Source organism: Plectropomus leopardus, chromosome 4 (assembly GCF_008729295.1).
Source record: "Plectropomus leopardus isolate mb chromosome 4, YSFRI_Pleo_2.0, whole genome shotgun sequence".
Taxonomy (NCBI): Eukaryota; Metazoa; Chordata; class Actinopteri; order Perciformes; family Serranidae; genus Plectropomus; species Plectropomus leopardus.
Genome location: NC_056466.1, coordinates 30,013,663 through 30,033,713, shown reverse-complemented (window position 1 = coordinate 30,033,713; position 20,051 = coordinate 30,013,663). Strand labels below are relative to the sequence as shown.

At 41.3% G+C, this 20,051-nt stretch overlaps 1 protein-coding gene across 2 annotated transcripts; it reads right to left on the bottom strand.

Annotated features, from left to right (window-relative positions):
• Nucleotides 1-2,592: 2,592 nt before the first annotated feature.
• On the bottom strand, nucleotides 2,593-17,210 carry LOC121941554. Of its 2 annotated transcripts, XM_042484378.1 has the most exons (19): nucleotides 16,767-17,210; nucleotides 15,468-15,626; nucleotides 14,592-14,710; nucleotides 14,321-14,504; nucleotides 12,969-13,081; nucleotides 11,192-12,569; nucleotides 9,697-9,821; nucleotides 8,002-8,257; nucleotides 7,618-7,745; nucleotides 7,421-7,517; nucleotides 7,177-7,299; nucleotides 6,726-6,898; nucleotides 5,536-5,633; nucleotides 5,211-5,338; nucleotides 4,770-4,950; nucleotides 4,454-4,598; nucleotides 3,006-3,082; nucleotides 2,732-2,778; nucleotides 2,593-2,640 (listed from the first exon to the last, which is right to left on the bottom strand). In XM_042484378.1, exons 1-17 carry the CDS (start codon nucleotides 17,176-17,178, stop codon nucleotides 3,008-3,010), a joined length of 3,894 nt encoding a protein of 1,297 aa, XP_042340312.1. In that variant the 5' UTR covers nucleotides 17,179-17,210; the 3' UTR covers nucleotides 2,593-2,640; nucleotides 2,732-2,778; nucleotides 3,006-3,007. The 2 variants fall into 2 exon arrangements, with proteins under 2 accessions (XP_042340312.1, XP_042340313.1); XM_042484379.1 differs by lacking the exons at nucleotides 2,593-2,640; nucleotides 2,732-2,778 and having other exon boundaries at nucleotides 2,859-3,082.
• Between the last annotated feature and the right edge of the window lie 2,841 nt (nucleotides 17,211-20,051).

Below are 20,051 nucleotides of genomic sequence, written 5' to 3'. Positions count from 1 at the left end.
GGCTCCACAGAGACCACCACGCGTTCACAGAACACACTCAACCATTTATATCAAGTGTTTTTATTGCGCTTTACATCCACTGGTGCACGATTAAAACAATACTTTTCAACCAAGTTCGGTTGTACCTCTTTTAGATGTTAGTTCATATGTTTGATTTCAATGTTTAATTTAAAAGATCAACGCCAGCTCTGGGAGATTTCATTCCTAACTCATTACACAACCGAGGCCAAGGTCTTCACACTCGCCCAGCTGTGAGTCATGCAGCATGGAGTGCCTTATGTTCCTCTGGCATTTTTATTGCTTGGATGACACCCAGTGGTCAAAGGCTACCATGAGAGGCAAATACTTCAAAGGCAATTTGCTGTAGCAAATTACAGCCTATTACAAGCAAAAGCTGATTTCAAAAGTCTCCCTCTGACTTGCAGGGCTTTCAGTGAGTGCGCTCTCCTCCACGGCTTTAATCTTGTGCTGTAGCCTGCGTGCCAAAGTGCTGGTTATTTTAAAAACATCAAAAGAAAATCTGTGTCACCAATTGTTGATAGCTGATTTCTTGCAAAAATGTTTATTTGTTTTCTTGCTGAGACTTAGTTGAAAAGATCAGTACACCCTTCTTGTTTATCTGTATTTTATGTCACAACCAGGATGTAGTTAGGTTAGCTTAACATCAAGACTGGAAACAGGGGGATCCAGCTAGCCAAGTTTTGTCTAAAAACTGACAAAACCCACTTACCAGAAGCTTTAAAGTTCACACATTAAAGGTCCAGTGTGTAGGATTTAGTGCCATCTAGTGGTGAGGTTGCAGAACTTAAACTTCTCCCATGAGCAAAGTGTGTTGGAGAATTACGCTGGCCGATGTGGAAATGCGAATGGCCCTATTTATAGGCAGTGTTAGCTTTGTCTATTCTGGGCTACTGTAGAAACAACATGGCAGACTATGTGGAAGAGGACCCACTCCATATACGATAAATGGCAATTCCTCTTAACATGTGATATGCTAAAGAAAACAGTTATTATATTATATTCCATTTCTGCCAAATTATGCACCTAAATCCTAAACACAGCACCTCTAACATGATGAATCTTCATTGTCTGTTATACAAATCAGAGCGTAAAAACAACCGTTTCTTGGCCGTAAGCTGTGTCTTCTTTAAGTTTTTACTACTCACCACCCTGTAGGTTTTTATCTCATAAACCACAACACTTAGGTTGTTATGTGGATTAACCAAAGCGATGGGCCTATACAGTATGTGTTTATGAGCTTTAGCAGTGCTGGTGCTTATAACCCATTTACCAATAGACAGAGCCAGGCTACCTGCTTCCCCATTTTCAGTGTTTATGCTAAGCTAAGTTAACTGGAGACTTAAGGGGCAAAAATAATAAATCAGAAGTGATTGTTGGGTAGTCAAATAGCTTCTGAAAACCTCACCCTTCCAGCATTGTAGTTGGGGGCAGGTCTGTGTTTGAAAATTTCTCTAACTTTCTAATACCATCATGCTGACATTGCCCAAAAATATGACAGTGAGGAACTTTTTTCCATTTGTATCACGACTGTCTCCTTTCATGGAAACAACAGTGTAACACAATGAATGCCTTCCAAGAGCAGTGCCAAACAAAACGGTTTTGATTGGACATAACCATTTATTAACTTAATATAATATGTATCCATGGGTTAGGTTTAGGCAAGAAAAGTGGGACCGGTTAGGATAAGAATGTCAGCGTAAGCCAATCATAGGCAGAATAAAACAGAGTGGGGTGGGTCATGCCTTTGCTATCCTTAGAGAAAAAAATGAATTTACCAGACAGAAATTAGAACATTATCAATATCATCTAACTTTTGAAACAAAAGTGAGTAAGTGTATTACTCAAAATGTCAAACTGTTCCTTTAATTCTGTTACTGCTCCATTAACATTTTTACCTGTATGTTTGGTAATCTGCTGGTGTGTATGCATACTTGAGAGTTTCTTACAGCTGTGTGTCTGATGTTTATATATAAACCTGCAAAATGTGCACTCTTTTTGTAGTGTGCACTTAATAAACTGCCGTTGAACACCAAAAGCCCCAGCTTCACTCTACTGTGTGGGTGGCAAGTGGTTTGTGGTAATGTGATTAATTGTAATTTTAATTGGGGAAAAAAAAACTAAAGCACAACTAAAGACCTTACCTTGAAGAGAGACCCAATCGGGTAACACAGTACATTATCCTTGTATTTAATGAAATAACCACACAGTAAACCTGGGGCTCTATAATACTTCTATAAAGGGACACTTTACATATTGCACAGTGGGGGCTAATGTGGTACAGCTAATGTGGTACAGCAACTCTGGGCCCCCAACCAAGTTAATTTGTGTGATCAAATTTGGTTGGAAATATGCTTAAGTTCCCTTACAGACACCATCTCCATACTGATGTGTTTTAAACTTCCAGTTATCTTGCTCAAACATTTATCGCTGCATGTTCCACATACAGAGCAGAAACACAAGACGGTCTCAATCAGTCTACAAGAGCTAAATGTTCATGTAGACAATGCTGCTCCCACATTTTCATTGAGTGCCACTTCCTGCTGTAAAACTGGGTGAAACAAACACAGACACTGTCCTTTAAGAGCTTTTATTGTTGGTTGAACAAGTGATGTCTGAGGCCTGAAAAGGAGAAGAAGAGGAGATATGTTTATTATAGAGAAGTTACATTGCTGTATTTTTACATAAGCTGAACACATTTATTGCCGCTTACCAGATCATAATCATCTCAACCAACTTCAATCGCCTTCCATGTCGTAACTGGAAAACAGGAAATGGATCAGTCTTTATAAATAATTCAAAACCCTCCTCATTATTAAATCATTGTCCTGCTGTCATATGGAAGTGCAGCTACTACTGGCTCTCTGGCGGTTTCCAGTGAGGAGGACTGGCGTAATGGGGCTCATTCATGGGCGTTTTCATGCGATCCTCCACAGTTCATGAGGGTGTGGTGGGTTATCTGAGGACAGAGTGCTCATTTTCCTCACCGTCACTGGCCGAAGCATCCCTCGACACAGGGCCCATCACGCGGCGAGCAGATTTCAGTTGAGCACATGAAGTAGATCTGAGAGGGAGGGCAAAAGTAGAGCAGGATTTGATGTAGCGTCCAGTCTCGAGAGTGTGCAGCGTACTATGACTCGCAGTTGCTGCCAACTGAAATTTGGCCAGAATTTGCAGTTTACAAAATGGCCTCTCCACATGTCCTCGTAATGAATGCTGACTTGAGAGATTTAGAGATACAGCTGTCAGCGGTTTCATTTTCCACTAACTATATGCCCATGTGAAATTTAAAAATCAACCAGTGTTAATTTGCAATGAGAGGACAGCCATAAACTTTTTCTTTCCTTTTTTTTTTACAAACCTGAGCCAAGGAGTCTAAAGAAAAAAGGTCCAATGCAAACAGCCACTCATAGATAAGACTTCACTGATTCCCAGGGGGCAAATTCACAAGCACTCCAGGCAAACAGCTGCACGTTTTGAATTTCTTCCCTTGCCGAAACACATAAAAACTCTAGGGGAAGCTTGCTTAAAGCAACAAGGAGACATTTTGGGAAATACGTATATTTGTTTCCTTGCCAAAAGTTTGATGAGAAGATTGATACCCGCTCTGTCCATTAAATATAAAGGGAGTGCCAACAGCTGATTAGCCAAGCTTAGGCAGTGCTCATTAGCCTATTAAAAACATCTCTCCGTTAAGTCTTTTTAACAAACCACTGTTACTTATCAGCTGCGCACTAGGGATACACTCAAGATGCAACCACCTAAAATATGGGCGAGTACTTGCTGTCTATCTATGTTTGTACTTTTTAAACACACTTTTGATATTGTGATATTAACTGGAAATGAAATACAACACAGCCACACACAAGAGGGTTGTTATTAGCAACGGTCATTACCAGAAACACTCAACTCTGGTTTGTGGGTCAGGTTCAAGTGACTGATAACGCATATTGCTGAAAGCTTGCAACTGCTCTTTTCCTGTGAAGCCCCTCAATCATATGCTAATGCCCTAAACTGTCTCTCAGTCATGAAACCTTTTTCCAACCCTGGATAAACAATCAAGATCCAACAGCAAGCAATTTCACTGTTCCCAGTCCTGATGCTAAGCTAACTGTCTGCTTTCTGTCGCCTCATGTTTCTCCTTCAAGTATCAGAGTGGTACCACTCCTCTCATCCAGCTCTCAACAAGAAAGCAAAAAAAGTGCATTTCCCAAAATGTAGAACTTTTCCTTTATGTATTGCCATAAATTATTTTAGATGCCATGTCCTGATAGAGCATCCTACTTGTCTCCAAGATCAGAGTCTATACACTAAGTAGGACGTACTTAAAAGATGCCTCGAAAAATCATAAAAAGAACACAATAAACAGTTAGATGTTTCCAATTTCCACCCACTGTTATTCACAGGACCTCAGGGATCCCCTGCTGGTCTTTACCTCTTCATCCTGATCCTTCAGTTCACCATCAGGGAGGAACTGGAAGGTGCTGATGGTGAATCGGCGGGTTTGAGCCTGAGGAGACGGTGGCCGAGGATCCGACAGCACAGCCTTCTCCAGGGCTGGGTCCAAGGGGTTAGGACATCTGGGGAGTGACACTGAATTCGTGAGACAGTTGGATAACAAGACAATAAAGATTAAAAATAAACTTCCTTTCATTTCCCCTGTTATCTCCTCTCTGTGAAAAACACTTTAAAATACTGTTCATTCTGCAGCAAACCCCTCCTGAAATTTTTTTGTTGATGCCTGGACGTACCCGTTGTACAACAACAGCCACACAGCCTTTCCAGAGCGGGGATAGGCCACACAGTAGTGCACCAGCAGCACCAAACTGGGGTCCGGGGCATTCAGCAGACGCACTTCCAGGTACAGGGGTTTCCCAAGCAGCATCTGCAGGGGCTGGTGATACTGAGGGTAGTAGCTGCTGTACTTAGCGTCTGGGATGAGGAGTGTTTTTGAGTAGAAGGAGGTTATTTCTTGAACCACATTTCACCCACTCAGAGTTAGTTCTCCTTCAGCTGATCAGAATGTTTTTGAGGCATTCATACAGTGCTGATACACTACATATAAGATTTGTGATTTGATTATCCTCCGTTTACATCCATCTTGACTGGTGTAAACTTGTGCCCAGAGACACAACTTAACAAGTTCTTAAATATGCAAAGCAGTTTTTGATATTGAAATGAAGACCACGTACCTTTGGCAATCCTGAGCTGGACTCCAAACGTCCCCTGGGTCTTAACTTCAGGTCCCAGGCTGGGAGTTTTAACCAAGTAGCTCACACTCAGAACACTGCCGGGCATAAACCTACACTCCACCAACAACCTGAGAATAAGACAGGAAACAGTGATGGAAACTGCTTCTGTATTAATTGATTTATTGTTAGCATTTGTCTTAATTTGATGGTTGGAAGCTGAAACAAAATAAAGAGCTGAGAGCTAAACTAACCTAACAGTAGATTAACTAATTGATTAAATCAACTTATTTAGTGTCTAGTCTAATGAAAAGCAACATGCTCTGACCTGACAGGAGAATCCCTTGTGATGGTGCCATAGTTGAGGCTGATTGCTTGAACCCTGTTGACGACCTCCACCATGTAGATCACCGTTTTCCCTGCTGCCTGTCAGGACAGAATAAGACATGCAATTTACTATGTTGACACTGGGAAATACTAAATCGTCCAGGATCCACTGGGATTTGCATCATTGGGCAAAAAATCCTCTAACAAACTTTGAGCAGATTGTTAATCAGGGGATAAGAGAGAAAACCAGCTTCCTGCACCTCCCCTAGCACATGACTGGAGACCTTGGGCAGTTACAAGTCAGTGCAGAGAGGGTTCCTATTGGCTATTCTACAAATAATGCTGCACATGTTCATCCTTTCAGTGATTGCCTGATTCAATAACGGAGCATCCTGCAGAGAAAGTTGCTATTCCAGCATTGGCAACAACTGCCTACACTGCTCCATAACCCAAAAAAGGAAGACTTACTAATCAAATAGAGAGAAATGAAAGAAACCATGACAATGAAATAAAGCAAGTCATCATCTACAAAGCAGCACATCCGGAGACAGACCCCCAATTAGCAGCTGCAGCAACCTAAATCCAGCCAATACTTATCCCAGCTGTGGGCGACTGCGCTGCCCCAACACCCCACCAGATTGGCAAACTTTTTGTTGCTCCCATTACACAGGTGATACCCGGCACTGCTGCTGGCCACCAGCCTGCTGTGACACCTGGGGCTTGGGGATTCGTGATGGCTGAATTTAAGCCATTATAGGTCTTCAGAGCTGCTCCCCCCTCCCCTCTCAGGGAAGCAGTGGAAGGCGGTGCAAAGGATCCGTGGGTTGGTTGACATTATCTTGGTAATTCTTGTCTCAATTGTGGACTGATAGACAGAGAGACAGAAAGTGAGAGAGAGAGAGTCAAGGAGGGGCGAAGTGAATAAGCTGTGGGGAACTCTCAATGTATAAGAAACACTGGGTTATTATATGCAGCACATGCATAAGCCTGTGGTCGGGACTTAAGACAGAGAAGGGCAAGAGGAAAGCTGCAGAGAGGAAGACGTATTTTCATTTTCTGACTCTCTCTTTTTCTGCCTCCCCCAGCTTTAAGGCATTTAGGAAACACAGGAAATACTTGCACAATCAGTTAATTGTTTATTCTGGTATATAACTAATATTCTGGACAACGTTTTAACTCATTAAAGCTCACCACTCTGCGTGTACCACAGCCATCCATCGGGATCTTGAACAAGGCGTAGTCAGACGTCACTCTCTGAGGTTTGCAGGTGGAGTTGCCGGCGGCGACAAGCAGGGCAGGGGTAAGAGGGGGGTCTGTGAGGGAGGCCGGCACGGAGAAGACAAAGTGGCGGTCGATAGTGCACTCTGGAGGAGGACACAAACACGAATACACAGTTATATAAAGGTCAGATGAACAAAAGGTCAGAAATCTCAGGAGGCAATTGATAATGAGACCCAAGGTATCTTATACCCTTTTCCCATTCTGTGTCACTGCCAGCTTGAATCATGCTATGCGTGCTCTGAATGTGCCTCTTTACACACATCCAGCAGCTGCAGCGCTTATATATCCGTACCCAAAACAGCTCAACTGTACTCAACTAAGAGGCGTGAAAATGCCAGTGGGGATGCAAACTGCAGCTCACCATCCATGGGGTAGTAGCAGGCAGGGGGGTGCTTGCTAAAGCAGCAGCCCATGGAGAGGCACTGTTGCTGGGATAGAAGGCTGGGTCTGCAGGGGAGACGCTGTTCGCTGGGAAGGTTGCACTCTGAGGGACAGCACGACAAATGTCAGCCGCATCAGTTAAAATAACTCTGAATGGCCGGGAGAAAACAACCCTTTGGCAAATTGAATAGCCTTTCAGAGGTGTAAATATAAAAACCATTTACCTTGTCCAGACTTGAGGACGACGACTGGACAGGAAAACTGAGCCTCCTGTCTCCCGTTTACTGTCATGTAGACAACAGCAATGATGTACATTTTACCCTTTTAGAGAAAAATGTTTATACAGGAGTTAATGGCTACAGCAAATGGTCAATTATACGAAAGGTCATGTGCACAGTGTGAAATCTGAGTCAATACTTGCCTGCACACTCATGTGGCAGAGCGAGTGTAACTGGAGACTCAAACGGATTTTGCCATCTTTGCCTTTTCTTGCAGAATACCCACAGTGCCGTGGAGCATCCTGGAGGTTCATTTTGTCCCCTTTGATGTCTGGAAAAAGGACATGTAGAAACATACAATAAGCTATTTTTGTGTAGACTTTAAATGGCACAATTACAGCCCTCAGCATGGCAAGGCGCAGAGCTTTTAGTGCAGCCCTATCCAAAAAAAAAACATCTACCTTTCTCCCCACCCCCATTCGACTGTACACCAGAACGGCCCCCCTGAACCCTGCTAAAATTCAACTCATGCAGAGCTGATGGCAACCATATGCACCTGGAACATACACACCAACATACACACACACCTTTAACAAAAATTCCAGAGATGGGACCCGAGGGGAGCTCCACAACCATCTGATGGGAGGAGCAGATGACTCTCGGCTTTGGGACAAGAGGACTGGCCTTGCTTGTGGTGGTGCTGGGTGGGATAGGGGACACTGATGGGGTAACTGGTGCAGGAGTTTCAGGGGCTGTTTGATATGGACACTGCAAGTCCAGAGTCCTATACTGTGCAATGGAAAGGTCCCAAAACCTGAGAGGTAAAGACATGGTGGAAGGAGTCTAAAAGAGAAAAAAAGATTAATAAAGTCAGTTTGAACCACCACGCATAGTTTTGAGCTACACTATTTTTAAAAATAGATTCTGCGAGTTGAGCTCAACTCACAAAAAAAACTAAGTTCTCACCAGTTGGGCTGCACAGAACATAAAAACTCCACCCAGTACACATGCATGTAGAGCAAATGCTGCATAAAATCCATATGGGATTAATTGTAAATATGAGCTGCTGACTGGGAAAAACTGCTTGGCTGTTCTACGTGCAAGCAGGACTGGTGTCATAAATCATGTACAACCCAAGTGGCACAAACGACCAGTGTTGGCAATCTGAGATAATTCTGTACTTTGTGGTAACATTATATTGCACTGAGGCATATTGAGCATAACATCTGACATAAGAAACACTTCTCAATATAATGTCTTCTAACTTCAATGGGAAAAGTCTGTCTGTCCTTCAATTTTTTCAACAACTGTTCACCTGATGGACTTCAAACTTGGAAGTGAAGAAAGGAGGTGAAGTGTGCTCTTGAGATCATTGGTACATATTTATCAGTGGTAGCAGTATATTGAGAGGGGACCCCATTAACTGTTACACAGCGAAACGGCATGCTGGGTACAGCTCGCTCTGTGTTGCTCACTGTAGTACATTCAACAACAGATGAAGAAAAGAGAGACCGGAAATGTTACGTTGTAGCAAACATTTCAACCTTCAGCCATGTAAAGTTTGGAATGAACAATTTTGTTTCCAGGAATAGTTTGGTCCCAAATGGGTAGCTGTCATGAAAGGAGGCATTACTCTCTGTGTGTAGTGTTAGGTTGTTCAAATGAATGGTTCTCAAGAAAGTTGCAAGAAGCAGTGCTGGACACCAAGCAATGTGCCCATTCAGAACAGGAACATTTTGTATTGGCACTACACGGGTATAACTTAATCACCATCGCAAAATACAGATTACAAGATTATGATTGGCTACATCTCAACAAACATCTAATACAATATGTTTGTGTACACAATGTGTATATTTTCATTCAAACTGACAATGAGTATATATGTTTTCATGTGGACCAAACTCCATAAACGTCAGACTTTCAATGGCCCGACACATTGTGGATGTGTGTACACATGATAAATATGGTGCAGGATTCTCTTTTCCTTCCAAGTCAGATTTTTTGATCACACCCACCTGTCACCTAAGACTTTAAGGTGTCCAAGAGCTACTATGTTACTGTATATCTAGATTTAAAAGGCTCACAAAACACAATTTCACACCATTACATTTAAATGAGCGTTCCAACAAGCTCACCCTGTCATCACAACTAAACTACATCAGATACAATCTTATAATTAAACTATAACTATAAAATAACGGGAACACAAGTCAAATAGAGCAAATATGTAAAGATGACACATTTTTCAGGCAGTGACGAGGAATTATCAAAGTTCTCACCCGTGGCTGGCTGTGGCAGGCAGGCAGGGGAGAGTGAAGAATTACCCCAGAGCCCTCAGCCATCTGCAGCATGTACCCACACAGTGGAGACACAGCGGAGACAAACAGCCACGTCTTCATTTGGTCTGATGTGAGAAACAAGGATTGGTACACTGATGTCTCTGAGTTGGCATTTAGGAGTCTAACGCAGAGGTATTAAAGCATTTATCTCTACACAGTACCACAGTACAGAATACAAATGTATAAAATAGGAATATGGACACTACATTTAGTCTTAATGCGCTCTTACTTTGTCTCTTTGAGTCTACTCTTCCCACCACACTGCCATTAGAGGACAATCTGGGGATCATCTGAGTAATTACAATCAATCATTTGGGAACAATGTCTGTAACTAATTTTAAGCCAATCCATCGAGAAGACATGGAGATATTTCACTAAGATAATAAGTGAAAACCGGCCAACACACCAACTTTGCAATCACTGGAGCCATGCGGTTAGAATGGCTTAAAATTATTTACAGGCGGTAAACAGAAAGAGTTTGTTTGGGGCTCATTTATGTCCTTTTTTGCCAACAAAGCATTCGCTGACTGAGAAGGAAATATTATATGAATAGCATGAAAGCACTGATCCTGCCTGTTTTATTATTTTTATTTTAATATTTTATTTAATCTCCTTTTTTGTTATGTTATTTACCGATTTTTTAATTTCTTTTTTGTGTATTTTTATTTTATTTATTTGTTTCTAATCTAATTAACATTTGTATTTCAGTTGATTTATAATCTGTTATTATTAAAATTATTATTATTGTCATTGTTCATTTTATTTTCTTTGTCTGTTGAAACTTCAATAAAGATATTGTTGAGAAACTATTTTCAGAGCCTTGGAGAGTTTTTTGTTGATTTTTTGAGGATGGATATTTGGTAGCCTGGCATCAGCAGACTAGTCTGGAACCTTCTCTGTTCATTTTTGATTTTGCAGCAGGAGTTATCTACAGGCACAGACCAAAATGCCTCTGGGTACAATTGGATAGACTTGCAACCAATCAGAGCAACAAAATGTAACCTACAACCAATCAGAACAACGTAACATTTGATGCAGTGACAAATGCAAGCTAAGGGGTGCTTGCTCAAAACAGCCTAGTCACATGTTCTCAAATTACAACTAAACAGTACACTTAGGTACTGTTAAACACTAAGGTGGGAAAAAGACAATGCAGTAACAGAGTCCCGATTCACATTTCAGTTTTGGGAGTTTGGTGCAATGCCCTGAACAGAGCAGAGACCAGTGAAGCTGCTCTGTCAATCAGCATATCACATCTGCCCCATGATCTGGCAGGGTAGAAATCTGTTTGAGTGGGAGGGGGACCAGACGCATGAGAGCAAATGAAACATGAGCTCACAGATTTGTCTGGCTCCCAGGCTAGATATTAGGCTCTTTGCAATTTTTTTTTTTTTTTACTAACACAAAGTGCTCTTGTGTTTACACAAACACTGACCTCTGACCTGGATGGAGTTTGGGTGAGCAAAAGGCAGGAAGGCAACCATCCTCCCCATCAGACACTGGAGGTGTGGGGCCTGTGGAGTGGGTGCAGCTGTGGTGGACGCTGTAGAAGTGGTGGTGGTAGGAGTTGTAGTGGTGGTGGGGGAAGGTTTTGCGGTGGTCTCTGGTGGCTGAATCTCTGGATACTGGGACGCAGGAGCGTAATGTGGATGGTAGTGTGGCGGGTAGAGAGAGTGGTAATAGTGATAATAGTGGTAATAGGGATATGGGTAGTAGTTACAAATGGTGTGAGTATAAGGGGGGCAGACGGCTTGTGGAGCCACTGGTTGCTGAGTTTCCTGAGGGATAGTTTTAGCTTTCTTTTTGGCAGGGGGTGGAGGTGTGGGAATGTAATTGGGTCTTTGGGGATAAACCTGGCTAATGGGATAACTGGGACTGTCAGGCTGTTTGGGAACCATCAAAGTGCTGGTAGTTGTGGTGGTGGAAGAAGAAGGTGGAGCAGTAATGGTATGCACAGGAAGTGAAGGGGAAGCGGGCTGCACCTCAACACCAGGGTAGGGCCATTCATAATGAGAGGCATAGGGATAAAATGGACCACCTATGTGCTGGAGACCTACAGGTTGTTTCGGTGGAGAGGGAGGAGGTGATGGTGGGCTGGGAGGCAGAGGAGCAGGTGCTTGGGTCACGGGTGCTGCAGTGGGTGCAGGATAGTAAGGCATCGGAAAGTAATACTGATGGTAATAGGGACTTGCTGGAAGTTTGGGTGGGTGGGTGGCTGGAGGGATAGTAGTTGTAGTAGTTTTAGCTGCAGAGGTTGGAGCTGGCGTCACCGCAGGGTAGTAGAAAGGCACATAGGGGAAATACACACCAGATGCATGCTGTGGAGGCCCAACAGGTAATTTAGGAACTTGACTGGGAGAACTTTCCTGCACTGAGCCAAGATTTGGGAAGGATGTAGCTTGTACCACAGCAACAGGTTGGTAAGGAGAGGAAGGGGATTTTTCTCCAGGAGAAGAGGGCTCCGTGGGGTAGAGAGACCTCTGAGGCTGCTGGGGCTGGGGCCCAGGAGGACTGCCAGGAGTGGGTCGAGGGGGGCGGGCAGGCTGTGGGCCAGGAGGGTAGACCTGAGGAAGCTGGGGGTGCTGGAATCCAGGGTAGTGGGGGTGGTCGGGACGCTGGGCTAACTGCTCCTGGGTTGGCGGCTGAGGTGGGGGAGGAGGAGGAGGAGAGGTGGGTGCAGGGCTGACAGGATCTGGGATAGAGGGTAGCTGGGGGTCAACAGGAGACTGAGGAGGAGAGGGAAACTGAGGATTGGCTGGACAGGAGAGAATGTATTCCTGATCATCTGAGATAAAGTGAAGACGAAGATTGTCCTGAAAAAAAGCATAACATGAAAATATTATTAGTAAAAGACAATATCGTCCCAGGTTGCTAAATCTGCATAGAACTTTAGTCTTTTTCACAAAGTGACTCCTAATCAATGTGATTAACCAGATGATGATCAGCTGTAATAGAGGGCGGCTGGACTGAGTCTTTTGTCTCTTCAGCAACCAAGCGTGTAGAAGGGGATATTGGTACAGTCTTTGACCTCACATTAGACAGAGATTTTTTTTCTTTTTATTAGTTCAAAGTGACAATGAATCAGCCAAATTTAGGCAGCGACTGCGGTGCTGTGATGTGGACTGTTTTGAATATGTGAGTCAAGAAGCGGAGCCCTGTTAGGATGGCACAGTTTCAAAGACCCTCAAAAAAAAGAACCATAACAAACTTACACCACGGGTGATACAAGCAGCACCGTAGGAGATGAAGAAGGCGAGCTGCCCTGGATGGTAGGGGATGCGGTATGCACACACTTCAGATACAAACGGAGCCCAGCCTTCATCAACTGTAAAGCAGAAAGCACATTTTTTGTGGTTAGTCTCAATAATGATTTCAGACTCAGCACTGTTGACACCAGTAGAGTATTTATCTCAGGGGACTTTAAATTTTGCAGTTAAAAACATTCACAGTTTAGGCTAATTACAGCATTTAGACTAAGGATGCTTAAACTTGATTACCTTTACACCAACAAGATGATTAATTAAACAAAGGACCAGGATGAATATTATCCCTGGCAGTGTGAAGATGGCTTTGAAACAGCATGTAGACATTCATGTTGGGAAATAAAACAGTAACAGTTTATTTTACTAGTCAATGTACTCAGAGGTGTCCTGGAGAGAACTTTGTAATACCGAATACAGAGAAAGAATTTTTAATAAAATTAAGTGTTTTTCGAAACTATATTTTGAAAAAGTTGCCGCATTTAAATTAAACATAATGTCACTACTGCCTGATAAAGATAACATGTCAAATATTTATATATCTATATCCTGTACATTTGTGAACAGATACATACAAATAGTGTGTATGGCATAGCTGTAATTATTTCCTATAATATCCTGGAGCATGCCACTTTTCAAGCCCCTGGAGAGTTTTTAGGCAAGTCTGCCTCACATTTCTTTGCAAATTATAAACAGCATCTTTTTAAAAAAAAAAAAAAAAAAAAAATTACATACAAAACAATCCTGAAAATCCTCTGGAAATTTACAGCACATTAAAAACTCAACACAATGAACAAATGTGGAGCTAAAATAACAGCCTCAGATATTTAGTGCCAACAGTATCAGATTACATACTTTATTCCTTTCCGGGAAATGTTCAGAAGAATGTATTAGAAAACTGCTGACCCTTTATGTCCTTTTTCCAAAATGAAGATCTAAGTGCTGTTTCAAATATTCATCCTGCCAGGAATAAAATTCTGATGGGGATATACCTGATACAACAATATAAAAAAAATCCTTTATTTGTTGGCCTAAATGTAGTCAGATTTAAATACACGGGTTCTAAATAAATGTTATACAGTGTCAAATCATACCGCAATAAACCTTAAAATGAAGATGTATTAGTGTAAAAATTGGTAACTGTAGAATGTAAACTTTATGAATTGTAGCTACATCCCTACATTGTTAACATTTGTAACATAAATATGGATTCCCAAACACAACCTGACAAATATATATGATATATAGTGGAAATACTTTTAACAAAACAACTCCGCATTAATCCTCCAATAAAAACAACATACCTATGACTCCCAGTACTTGTACATCCTGCTCATGGCCATGTATCAGCACCGCCATGCCATAGGGGGAGCAGAAGACTGAGGGGACAGAGTGGGAGAGAGAGGGGACAGGAGTGGACATCTGCACAGGACAGGAAAGCTTCAATGGGCTGCCCCACCACAACAGGGGTAGCACATAACTTCCATTCTGAAGGGAAAAAAACAATAACAGGGTGATGAACACAGGACATGACTACTGGTGGAAAAATAAAACAGGAGCTGCTGCTGCTGGTACCTCCTGTGTAATGTAACATGCATCATAGGGCACCATCATCTCAAGGTCGCTCCATGACGTCCTCACTGAGTAACCACAGTATGAAGGTAACTGGAAGAGGGAGATGGGAGACGCTCCCTCTGGAGAGAGAGGATGTTGAACAGTTCATTTTAGTTCTGCAACAATTGGATGATTGAATGATTGATTTATCTGGTTGATCCACAGGAAATTAACTGACATAATAATAATAATATTATAACATTCACTTGCTCGAGCTTCTAAAATGTGACAGTTTGGCACTTAATTCTTTTCAGATCACTGTATTTGAATACCTTTGAGTGTTTGACCATTAGTTGCACAAAGGTAGAAATTTTAAGGACTTTTTATCTTGTGCTCTGGGAAATTGTGAAGGACAATTCGAATTTTCTGACATTTTACAGCACAACCTGTCAACTAAAAGTGAAAAAAAAAACCCCAAACACCCAAAACCCAAAATTCACAGTAAAGGTTACCTGCTGCTATATCTGATTTTAAGAAAGATCAAAAGTACAATATAGGTTCCAACCACAAAGTCTAGCATTTCATGTATATTTTAAATTACCTGCAAAAAAGACTGATTTAACATTGAAAGCTGCTTAAATCATTCCATGTAGTGTATAAGACAGACAGCAAAACAGACTCATGCATGTTAAACATTTGTAAACCCTCAACCTTTGTAAATATGCATTCACTGTCCTTGGCATGGAAAATGAAGGCCTCTAGTTTCTGCACTGAACCTGTGTGCCCCTTGCACATTTGTCTTGCAGACATCCCCTGCAACAAGCCTGACACCCAACATCCAAACAGCATCGGTCCAAACACTAAAGCTACCTTTATAAATAGCATCATGCATCTTACCTCTGTCCACTAACAGGTGTGTGAGTCCTTCTCCAGAGGCAGTGAAGGTCATGACACTATCATCACACTGCACCAAGGGCCTCATAGCCAGCCACTCAGAGAAATGTGGACTGGAGTCAAATGATGGGCCCACAACTTTCCCTTGGACTCCATGAAAACCTTAAAGGATTTAAAACAGCATGTTAACAAAGAAGGGATTAGTTTGGTTTACACTTAATCTCTATAAACAGATATTTGCATATGTATACAGATGGTTAGACTGATAGCCGATGGGTTTATCCTCTACTGCTCCCATGTCAAATCACTACTGCGCAGTGCTGAAAGAAGAATTCAAATCATTTACTTAAGTAAAATTAGTAATACCAAAAAATAAAAAATACTCCATTACTTTTGAAGTCCAGCAGTCAACATGTACAAGTACAGAAGAAGTATTATTATGCCAGCACTGGCAGTATAATGTAACTGGTCAAAGAGGAGCTAACTTGAAGTACTTCAAATACTTTTAGTAGTTTAATCTGTGGAAATGGACCATATTTTATAAATGGATCAATGTTTTGCAGGCTATGTCAAATCTTATTTTTAAAAGTAACTAATAACCAAAGCTCTAAAATAAAAATGGTGAAGAGTATAATATTTCTCTCTGAGAAGTAGCATAAAATAAATACTCAATACTCAAGTACAAGTGCCTCAAAACCAATAAGAAAAATACAAGTAAATGTAGACTGGACTAACAACTAACTACTAACTACTAACCTAACACTGCGTCCACTGCACAGTTATTTCAGAGATTTAACTGCCTGCCTGTAGCATTGTCTAACTTCAGGACAGACAGTTTAAAATGTATAAAATTTGATGCAGCAGAACCAGATGGTGTTTTTTTTAATACCAGATATGCCTCGTCCTTGTTTAAACCTGGCGCCTACATTACCCATAACGCATCTTGGCCGTTAATGGTTAGGTCAGAGCAGAGCCCTTTAAGGTTATTCTAGTGCACTAGGTCAGAAATCCAGATGTGTCGTGCTAGCAGCGGCTAATGTAGCGTCGAGCTACAAGCGGAGATGAGGAGCAGCTGAAGAGGCATTTAGCCTTACTTCTGTCTAACTTCACAACTTCAAACTTCAAGACAACAAATACTTTTATTTTTTAACTTGTAGCCATCAACTTCAACCGACGCCGATTCAAATGGCATCACCTGAGGTTTATCAGCAGCTTTCGCGCAGCCGCCCCTGAAGCAACAACACACCTTTGACTTTTCAATATGCCGCCCCACGTTAGCAGCAAGCTAAAGCTAGCTCTTACCTGTAAAATCTGCTTGATATCCACCTTCAGATCCTGGAGCCGAGGACCGTGGTTCCGGACTGATACGACCGACAATCCATGACAGGCTGTTGAGCTCGAAGTTATTGGTTTCATCAAGTGTCGGAGCACTGAAGTATGGCAGCGGCTCTGCGGGGAAGACGGCAGATTGAGGCCGGGGCTCCGTGAGACCCGGCTGGGTGAATGTGCGTGGATGTCCCGGCTGTGAGCGGTTGTCTTGTTTTATCTTTTCCCATCTAGCGGCGTTTGACTCTTGAATGTAGTGAGCAGTAAAATCCTCCTCCCGGTGTCCCAAACTTACCGAATGACTAACTTGAAACGTGTAAACATAAATGGTCACAACAAATAAAAAGACATTTTTTTTTGTTTTATCTCCTTTCTGTTTGCAAGACATCGCTGGAGTGTTGACGCTTTTTGCTCACGTGCGCACAGAGGCGTCACCTGCACATGAGGGCGATCAATTAAGAGTCATCAGCAATGGACCAATGAGAAAGCTGCACAGGTGGGAGGGCTCCAGAAATAATTGTTTATTATGAGTATGAATTGTTATTAATTTAATCCAGTTCAGAGGCTTTACTTAAGGAAAAGTACTAACACAGCACTGCGAAAATATGCTGTCTCATTGACAAGTCCTGCATGGACAATGTAGCCTATTAAAAATAAAGCCTACATTGTTTAAAAGTACAGGTACTAATTCAGAAAAATCTGACTTTTATAGACTACTGTTATATATTATATCATTTGAATATTGTCTCATGCATTAATGTAGATTCATTATGTGGTGATCCTTTTCTCCAGTAACTGACTGATTGTTTTGTTTGTAGAAATAGTGAAAATAGTGAAATAACAATAAAATAAGCCATCACAATTGCCAACAGCCCAAAGTGAAACCTTAAACATGTTTATTTTATCAAAACAACAGTCCAAACCTTTTTTAAAAACCATTATGTAAAAACTTTAATAATTAAAATAATTAAAGCAGCAAATCTTGACATTTTTGAATGAAAAATAAATTTTGTGATTAACAAAATAGGTACCAATTATTCACTAAAATATTTTGTCAGTTGATTAATCAACTTACCATTTTGGCTGTACTTGTAAATATTTTATTATTTAATATGTTATGTATGCAAAAATCTTATTTTGAACAGTAATTAGAAACTATGACGGTCAAATAGTAGTCATGGTGGGGTAAAAAGTCTAATATTTCCCTCTTAAATGTAGTACAGTATAAAGTAAAGTATAAAGTGGCATGAGAAATTTGGACTTAAGTACAGTATTTGAATGAATGTACAAAAATATATGAAAACATAACTTTTCAGATATGTCTAACATTTTGTTTTTACTTTTTAAAAGACCATGTCTGTTTTGACCATGTTAGTCTCATGAACATATTATGTCAGACAGTATGATTACCATGAATCCTAAGAAACCAACACACAGTGTTTTATTAAAAATCAGTGAACAATACTGAACGTGTCCTCTTTCATTCACATATTATATTTATCTGGTATTTTCCAAGAAGACTCCTTATCCTTGACATCTTGTGAGGTTATTGGTTTTGTACAAGGTGGAGGTGGCCTCTTGGATATAAAATTTAGTCCGGGATCAGTGGTTCCCAATATTTTTAGCTTGTGAACCCCTTCAATGAAGAAATGTGAAATGAAATAAGATTACTGAGCAGTTCATGCAAGAAAAAAAGTCAAGTCTGAAAAAATATATACACATTTATGTGGCAGAAACATTTTTTGCATTTTCTTCTTGCATACCCTCAGATTTATCACAACAGCATGTGGTGTTCCCATCAGGTTGAGACCAACTGTCCTACATTATAGTTTGGATGAAGAGGAAATTGGTTAAAAGTGGCAGTTATAGACCAACATGAAAGGTGACGGGATAGTCCTGCAGGTATGAGTCATGATGTGGAGGGCTAATGGGACTGTGGCGAAGCTTCTTAGGTATTGTGTTGCTGTAGATTTGCAATAGACTGAATCAGGATGGACCGGCTTTAAGCCTGAGTGTCTGGAGGCAATGAGAGTCTCTGGAGTTAATCTTAAAAAAAGCTCAGACTTGTGGAATTTAAACCCTGCAGTGACGGCTGTGGTAATCAATTTTGCTGCGACAATTCAAAAGAAATCGTGCAGAGTTTTGAGCTGGGGAGTGTGCGACAAAGGGATTCGTGTTGGGGAGATGTGTGCAGTGCTGTGTAATAATGTCAGCATATAGGCTTCTTGCCGCTGGGGTCATCCCTGTGTTCCCAAAGGGCCGGTCTAGCCTTGAGTTTAGCTGTGTGTGTTGATAAAAACCAACAATGTAAGAGTCTGGTAACAGCTATTTCACAGTTTGAATTGCAAAAACTAGAAGGATGATGGACGCTTCAATGCAGTTTAAAAAGTAAAAATCTGTTCAGCCACTGTGGAGATATCAATGCTTTAAGTCAAGAAAACTGCAAGGCTTTAGCCAATGAGAATCGGCTACAAATCTGGATTTTGATTTTTCAGCCTGTTAAAATGTCTTGTTGGGTAAGGAATTTCTTTGAGATTTAATATAAATTCTGGGGACAAAACACAAAATAGAAAACAGTCAAAGTAAGAAATGAGATTCTTGTCAGCATTTGCTCCTGGAAGATTTCACTACAGTCTTTTCAGCAGCAGCTACTTCTGTTTAATGTCTTTCCAACGGACACCCACAGTACAATGGATGTTAGATTGTACTTTCTGCAGAGGCCCACATGTTGTGATGGGAATAGAAAACTCCTGTGACTCAGATTTGGTGTATGAGGAGAAGCAGCACTGCGAAGCACCCACTCATCGTTCACTGTGAGGATATGACAAACCGTCAGGGGTCAGATATAATGGTTTCAAATTTGGCTTCTATTCAGAGTTACTGCCAGGAAACAATACTTCCCCCTGTCCACTCTGACATTATTACAGCTCTCGCAATGATTTTCATCTCAACAATACTATAATAAAACAGAGACTTACACTAATGACTCTATCAGCGCCCAGTCAGTATTGCACAATGTTGTGTAACATAGAGAACCTGTGAGAAATTTATTCACTCTGAAAGAGATATTTGATTTCAACAGGTTTGATCTAGAGATGCTTAACTTTAACAAAACCCATCCCCAGTTTGGGCCTCAAATGTATTACAGCACCAATACATTCACAAAAGTCACAAAACCACGCATCCAATATTCTGAAGAGAATTATTGTTGAGGAGTCTTTAAAACAACATTTACTGCTGTACTGAAATTATCTCCACAAT

Coding starts and splice junctions, on each gene's coding strand:
- LOC121941554 (XM_042484378.1), bottom strand. CDS start 17,178: ATGTCTTGCAAACAGAAAGGAGATAAAACAAAAAAAAATGTCTTTTTA. Junction 7,518..7,617: donor TCTGCCACATGAGTGTGCAG/GCAAGTATTGAC, acceptor TTTCTCTAAAAG/GGTAAAATGTACATCATTGC. Junction 4,599..4,769: donor TGGCTGTTGTTGTACAACGG/GTACGTCCAGGC, acceptor GTCACTCCCCAG/ATGTCCTAACCCCTTGGACC.